Genomic DNA, 7,832 nt, shown 5'->3' with positions numbered 1-7,832 from the left:
AGGTAAGTCATTCAACACAATTATACTGTTGCATTCAACCTCTCTAAAAGTATTCCTCTTACTTAGGCATCGGAGTGACCTCCCGGAGTACACCCCGGGTCCTCCAAGCCTTTATTTTCTTCTTCTTTCAGGTCAATGGGAGTCGAAAGGGCATCCCAGCTATTTTTACCCCGCAACAGTTGGCGCTGTCTGTGGGAACTACTTTTAGGAGGCGATACAATCTTGCTCTCGACTTTCAACATTCCAGCAATGCCGACCTCATGCAATTCTACCTCCGTCCCTGCTACAAAGAACCATCCCAATCCATCCAATCCACGCCCGCAGAATCATCGGGTGTCAGTAGGGAAGAGTTCCTCGCTTTCCAGAAGGAAATGAAGGACGTGCTCAACCAACTCTTACAACAAAAGAGTCAAGAAGGGCACATCCTCCCCCAACCGCAAGAGAATCCTAGCACAGAAAATCAAGCTAACAAACCAGTGGAGAAAACCCAACCCAACAAGAAGGTAGAAGATGCAAATAGCGTGGACGTCAACCAACAAAGATCCACAGAGCTTGAAGAAAGAATCAAAAAGATAGATCATATAGAGAAGATGATGAAAGAGGGCAGAACCAAACCCTACTATGGGGAAGCATCCCTTAGGTCTTCGGAGCCCCTATTCAATAAAGAAATCATGGAGGCTCCATTACCAAGTAGATTCAAGATGCTAACTTTTGACAAGTATGAAGGCTTATCTGACCCAATTGATCATCTAGATAATTTTAAAATGTTGATGCAGTTGCAATGAGCTCCAGACGCAATCATGTGTCGAGCTTTTGCAACCACCCTTAAGGGTACTACCAGAGATTGGTACCGCATATTGCGACCCGGATCCATTAGTTCCTTCTCGGACATGGAACAACTTTTCACCGGCCACTTCCTTAGCAGCAGGAGAGTTGCTAAAACAACTGGCCATCTCATGAGTATGGCGCAAGGAGAGCAGGAGACTCTAAAAGATTTTATGCATCGCTTCAACACGACAACTCTAGAGATTTGCAACTTAGACATGGGGGTGGCATTAGCAGCCCTGACAACGGCTCTCCAGCCTGGAAGCTTCTTATACTCACTAGGGAAAAAGTCGCCAGTAGACATGAGGGAACTGATGATCCGAGCGCAGAAGTACATCAATCTGGAGGAGATGATGGATACGAGAGAAAGTCGCCTAGAGCGGAAAAGGAAAAACAGTAGCAGGGAAAGAAGAGATCCCTATAGATCCGCAAAAAGACACGAGACTAGTGCGCTGCATACGGGTCAAAAGATGAGAAGACAGCACAAGAAGTTCTCCACCTACACACCCCTAAATGTACCGCGCTCAGAGTTACTGATGCAAATCAAAAAGAAGGACTACATCTCATGGCCTGAACCTATGCGAACGCCTTTACATAAGCGAGACATGTCCAAGTTCTGCGCATTCCATAGGGATCACGGTCACGACATAGAAGAATGCATTCAGTTGAAGAAAGAAATGGAAGTCCTAATAAGAAGGGGATATCTATCAAAGTTTATAAAGAAAGAAAATCCACAAAGGGAACCACTCGAGCAGAGAAGGCATGGCGCAAAAGAGAAGGAAGAGCGGGTTATTGGGGAAATTGCAGTGATCTTCGAAGGATCCGCTAGTGGAGGAGATAATGGAAGCGCACGCAAAAGATATGCTAAACAGGTGCTGACGATGGCGAAGGGGGAAACCAGTAGCAAACAAAAAAGAAAAGAAGACGTCATAATCTTTGACAACGGAGACGAAGAAGGAGTGCAGCAACCACATGATGAAGCTCTAGTGCTCTCCCTACTTGTGGTCAATTACATGGTCAGACACATATTGATAGACAATGGTAGCTCGGCCAACATCATGTTTTTGTCGGTCCTGGTGGGAATGAAGATCGACAAGGAACGACTCAAGCAGGTCTCAACCCCTTTGGTAGGATTCGAGGGAGACACTGTTCACCCCTTGGGTACAATCACGTTACCAGTGACAATAGGGACGACCCCACAGCAGGTAACGACATTGACATGATTCCTGGTGGTCGACAGACCTTCGGTATACAATGTCATCTTAGGTCACCCTTTCCTTAACGCAGTTCGGGCTGTAACGTCAATGTACCATCTTAAAATAAAATTCCCTACACCACAAGGGATAGGGCTTGCAAAAGGAGATCAGGCCGCTGCTCGAAGTTGCTATGCAATGGCCCTGAAAGGGAAGATGGAGGCTAGGGAAGCTTTAACAATAGAAGATCTATAAGTAAGGGGAGAGTATGCTCAGATTAGTACAGTAGATGAAGATATCAAGCACATACCACTGAAGGACCACTAGGAGAGGAGTATACAGATCGGGAATCACTTGCCTAAAACCTTGAAAGCGGAGCTGACCGAACTGTTGAACGAATTCACTAATTTGTTTGCATGGTCGGCTGCAGACATGCCCGACATCGACCCTGCAATCATAGAGCACAGGCTGCAAGTCGATCCCAACCATAGACCTGTGAAGCAGAAAAAGAGGAGCTTTGCAATGGAACGGATCAGAATAATCGATGAAGAAGTGACGAAACTGGTACAAGCCAACTTCGTCAGGGAGGTAGACTACCCGGAATGGTTGAGTAACGTGGTTCTAGTAAGAAAGCTGAACGGATCATGGCGCATTTGCATAGACTTCACTGATTTGAATAAGGCATGCCCAAAAGACAGCTTCCCTCTTCCCCGAATCGACCAGCTGGTGGATTCAACCTTAGGGCATGAGCTCCTCAGCTTCATGGATGCCTACTCGGGATACAACCAAATCCCCATGAGTCGAGCAGACGAAGAAAAAACATCTTTCATCACCAAAAGGGGTCTGTATTGTTATCGCGTGATGCCCTTTGGGCTAAAAAATGCATGAGCCACATACCAGAGATTGGTAAACAGGATTTTGAAGGACCAGCTCGGGAAAACAATGGAGGCGTACGTGGACGACATGCTAGTGAAAAGCTTGGTAGTGGGGCAACATTGCAAAGACTTGAGGGAAACATTCGAACTCCTTCGACGGTACCACATGAAGCTGAACCTGTCGAAGTGTGCGTTCGATGTTTCTGCAAGAAAATTCCTGGGCTTATGGTGACTCGTAGAGGTATAGAAGCAAACCCAGATAAAATAAGAGCACTGCTGGAGATGGAGGCCCCATGGAGAAAAAAGGAGATCCAAGTTTTGACAGGGAGGATAGCCTCCCTCAGCAGGTTTGTCTCCTGCTCAGGAGACAAAGACTTACCTTTCTTCAAAGCACTACAGAAGAAGGGAGGATTCGAATGGGGCAAGGAGTAGGCCAAAGCCTTCGAACTGCTCAAGCAATACCTCGGATCCCCTCCTCTTTTAACGAAAGCAAAGAATGAGGAAGATCTCTACCTGTATATAGCATCCACAGAAAGAGCCGTTAGCTCTATCCTAGTTCGGGAAGAAGGCAGAAAGCATCAGCCCATTTATTATACTAGCAAGGTGCTTAGCGGAGCCAAAAAGAACTACTGCAAGACGGAAAAAGCCGCGTTCTCCATCGTATGTGCAGCGCGAAAATTGAGGCCCTACTTTCAGGCCACAAGGTGATTGTGTTAACAAACCTACCGATAAGACAAATTCTACAACGACCGGAGAGCTCGGGAAGGATGACGAAATGGTCAATCGAGTTAAGTGAGTTCGACATACAATATCAACCAAGGCCCGCTGTCAAGGCCCAGGTGCTTGCTGATTTCACAGCAGAAAGGTTCTCCGACTCGTCCACTAAGCAAGATGTATGGACACTACATGTTGATGGATCATCTAACGCTGCTGGAGGGGGAGCTGGATTCATCCTTTCGGCCCCAGATGGCAGTGAAACACTTTTCGCACTGAAGCTTGAGTTCACAGCAACCAACAACGATGCGGAGTATGAAGCTTTGCTAACAGGCCTGCGCTTGGCAAAAGTATTAGCGGTGGCACAGATCAAGGTATTGAGTGATTCTCAGCTGGTTTTAGAGCAGCTGAAAGGAGAATTTGAAGCTAGAGATCCTCGAATGAAGAAATATCTCGTTAAGGCCCAAGAATACGAGAAAGCATTTGTTCGGTTCGACATAGAACACGTACCAAGGGCAGAAAACAAAAAGGCCGACGCACTCGTGAAATTGGCCTCGGCGACCGGGGCGGAATGGAAAGACGCTATTTATCTGGAGCGAATAGGGAAACCATCATACGAGGAAGAAAAAGTTAACTTGGTAGAATCCAAAATCAACAAGAATGACTGGAGGGCGCCTTTGTTCCTATTTCTCCAGGACGGATCCTTACTAGAAGACAACAAGGAAACTCGAAAAATAAGAAGGAAAGCGGCAAGGTATACGCTGATAGGCCGGGAGCTGTATAGACGATCTCTAACACTGCCCTACCTTCGTTGTCTAAACAATGAGGAAGGGACATACGTACTAAGAGAAATTCACGAAGGAGTGTGTGGAAACCACCTTACCAGTAGGGCCCTAGCCCACAAAGCCATGTGGCAGGGGTTTTACTGGCCTACAATGAAGAAAGACGCGGTGGAGCTCGCCAAGAAATGCAACAGATGTCAACGATGTGCATCTGTGCCACACGTACCCTCTAATTTACTGTTCCCTTTAACCAGTCCCTGCCCCTTCGCACAGTGGGGAATAGACATCCTTGGACCTCTACCGCAGGCGACAGGTCAAAGAAAGTTTTTATTGGTAGCGATAGATTATTTCACTAAGTGGGCAGAGGCTGAACCTCTAGCCACCATAACAGAGCGGAACATTATACGTTTCGTGTGGACATCAGTGGTTTGCTGCTATGGCATCCCCTGGGTGATAGTTACAGACCACAGGAAGCAGTTCAACAACGACCGCTTCAAAAAGTTCTGTTCGGACCTATCTATTAAGCTCCTCTTCACGTTAGTGGCGCACCCCCAGAGCAATGGACAGGTAGAGAACATGAATCGGACGATACTGCATGGACTGAGGACGCGACTCGAATCCATGCAAGGTAGGTGGGCAGAGGAACTCCCTTCCCTTATATGGGCGTACCACACCACCAAGAGAGTAGCAACAGGGGAAACCCCTTTCATGCTTGTTGTTGGCGTTGAGGCAGTCCTCCCAGCAGAGGTAGGGATACCCTCTTGGCGAAGGCAGTACTTCAATGAGCAGACCAACAATGAGGAACTCAGATCAGAAATAGACCTGCTAAAAGAGAGGCAGGATTAGGCAAGTTTAAAAGTTGCAGCGTACCAGCAGAGGGTAGCAAAGTACTACAACAATCGCGTCAAAGTGTGGAATTTCCAGGCAGGAGACTTAGTCCTAAGGAAGATGCGAAACAACCCATCCGAGTCAGGATCACACAAGTTAAAGCCTAACTGGGAAGGCCCATACAGGGTCACAACAGAGATAAAACAGGGACATACAAGTTGGAAGATGTAGGGGGGAAAGAAATTAAGAACACGTGGAACTCGGAAATGTTAAAAAAATACTATTCTTAAAAACCACTTCTTGCAGTGCTGTAATAAAAGTATCCATTACAATAGTTGCACTACATCAATAAAGTTTGAAAAAAGTAAAAATACAAGTTCGGTTCCTACAAACTAGTTGGCTTTACTCCCCTCTCCAACTTCCTCCTCCTCCCCTTCTTCATCCTCCTCTAGATCTTCCACACACTCAGGACTCTCATTGCCGTAACCGTGAGAGCTCACACCTTCCAGAGGAAGCTCGGGATGTTTGGTCCTTACTTGATCCCGGCACCTCCTGAATCCCACCCAATAGGCTTTCGAGGTATCAATAACGAACTGGTTGGTGTCTTTATATTCCTTAACTGCAGTTCAGGAAGCAGTAGTAGCCGCAGCAGCTTCTTGGGCAGGTAGTTCCTCCCTACGAAGGCGATCGACCTCAGCTTGCAGAGCCCGCTCACGGACCTCGACCTCGTGCAGCTCATTCTGAGCAAGAACATACTTCTCCCAGGCATCGAGGGTCTGCTGATACATCTCGGTAACCTTCTCCTCCTGGGCTAAAGCCATCGTCGCCAGCTGTGGAAGAATACACAAAGTACGGAATAGTTAACAAGACTATGTACAAGTCCAGAAGAATAAAGCCAGTCAAAAGAATAGATACCTGGTATGAGGTATGGCGGATCTTCGCTGAGAGAGCATCAGGAAGGGTGCATTAGGCTTGCACAAAATCCTCAGTGTGTATAGCTCGACGGAGAGTAGAGGCAGAACGGGTCGGCTCGTGAAAAATCGCTTCAATATGAGTATGCGGGGTTGGAGGAGGAGCAGCATGGACCTCATCAGTAAGGGCGCCGGAATCACCTACGGCTGGTGCATCCCTTTGAGAGGATTCTCCTTCGATCTCCCTTCTCTTCTTCCTACTCCTACTCACCCTTTGCTTCCTGGCTTCTCCCATAAGGGATTCATACGTGGTGAAGTCCATATTTGCAAGGATAAAAGAGAAAAGGAGTAAAAACACCAACAGTAGAGACAATACCCGAACATACACACATATATATACATATAAAATCAGGGGCGAGGAATGACTTGAGGAAACGGGGCTGATCCCCCATTGCACGAGGACACGCTCTTGGAGCAGCTTCTCATGAGGGATAATACCCTGTTCACCGAGGACACGAAGTTCTTTCAGGATGACTTGCTCTTCGGAGGAAAGTCTGGGAAGGAGGTTGCGCACCCGAACTACAAAGGAAAAAGGGGTGAAAGGTGAAAATATGAGTCAACGGATAACCTATTAGTAAGCCCTACAAAAGAGGGTGGAAAAGACACAGATGCGGCTTCCCAAGGACAAACGCTACCTCGGAAAGACCACATCACCTCGGACACAACGTTAGACGGATGACTATAAATGAGACCTTTCCTCCAACCCACTTCCTAAGGTAGAACGCATTTAAAACCTGTTCTTATGTATCTCTCGCAGGACATAAGCGTGCAACGACACCTCGGAAAGGTGAAACAACAAAAGACGAGCACGACTCGCATGGCCAGAACGGCCCAGTAGATGAGCACGACTCATCAGGCGAGTAGGCCAAACTGACGAGCATGACTCGTGAGGCCAGTACAACCCGAAAGATGAGCACGACTCATCAAGAGGATAGGCCGACCTGACGAGCACGACTCGTGAGGCCAGCACAACCCAGCAGATGAGCACGACTCATCAGACGAATAGGCCAAACTGACGAGCACGACTTGTATGGCCAGAACAACCCAACAGATGAGCACGACTCATTAGGCGGATGGCCCAAACTGACGAGCACGACTCGTAAGGCCATAACTTCCCATCAAAGGAGCATGACTCAATTGACGCAAAGGCCCAAATAACGAGCATGACTTGTAAGGCCAAACAGCCAAGCAAGTCGGATAGCACAACCAATTTCCCTCCATGGGACAGGTCAGACTAATTCCCTTCATGGAGTCGGAGAGCTCAGCCAATTTCCCTCCATGGGACAGATTGACAAATCCCCTTCATAAAGCAGGACAAACAGGTCGGTATATCTACTTCCAATGTGCAGTTCGGACAACTCGGCCAAGTTCCCTTCATGGTATAGGTCGGAAAAATTCCTTCCATGGGACAGTTCGTCCAAGCTTCACTACAGGGAAAAGGTCGAACAGCTCGGTCAAATTCCCTCCTTGTAACAGCTCGACCTAAGCAACTCTTCGAAGAGCTCGGCCCGAGTAACTCTTCAAAGAGCTCGGACGAAACAGTTCAGCAAAACAGCTCGGCCTGAGCAATTCTTCGAAGAGCTCAGAAGAAACAGCTCGGCCCAAGCAACTCTTCAAAGAGCTTGGACGAAACAGTTCGACAAA

The 7,832-nt window shown here is 47.5% G+C and overlaps 1 protein-coding gene across 1 annotated transcript; it reads left to right on the top strand.

The window, feature by feature from the left end:
• The first annotated feature begins 3,660 nt into the window (after positions 1-3,660).
• On the top strand, positions 3,661-5,235 carry LOC131166653 (uncharacterized). The gene is made up of 2 exons (XM_058125231.1): positions 3,661-4,702; positions 4,814-5,235. Exons 1-2 carry the CDS (start codon positions 3,661-3,663, stop codon positions 5,233-5,235), a joined length of 1,464 nt encoding a protein of 487 aa, XP_057981214.1.
• The last annotated feature ends 2,597 nt before the right edge of the window (positions 5,236-7,832 follow it).

Source organism: Malania oleifera, chromosome 10, assembly GCF_029873635.1.
Source record: "Malania oleifera isolate guangnan ecotype guangnan chromosome 10, ASM2987363v1, whole genome shotgun sequence".
NCBI lineage: Eukaryota > Viridiplantae > Streptophyta > Magnoliopsida > Santalales > Ximeniaceae > Malania > Malania oleifera.
Note: the sequence above shows the minus strand (reverse complement) of the source record. Positions and strands in the feature narration are given on the sequence as shown.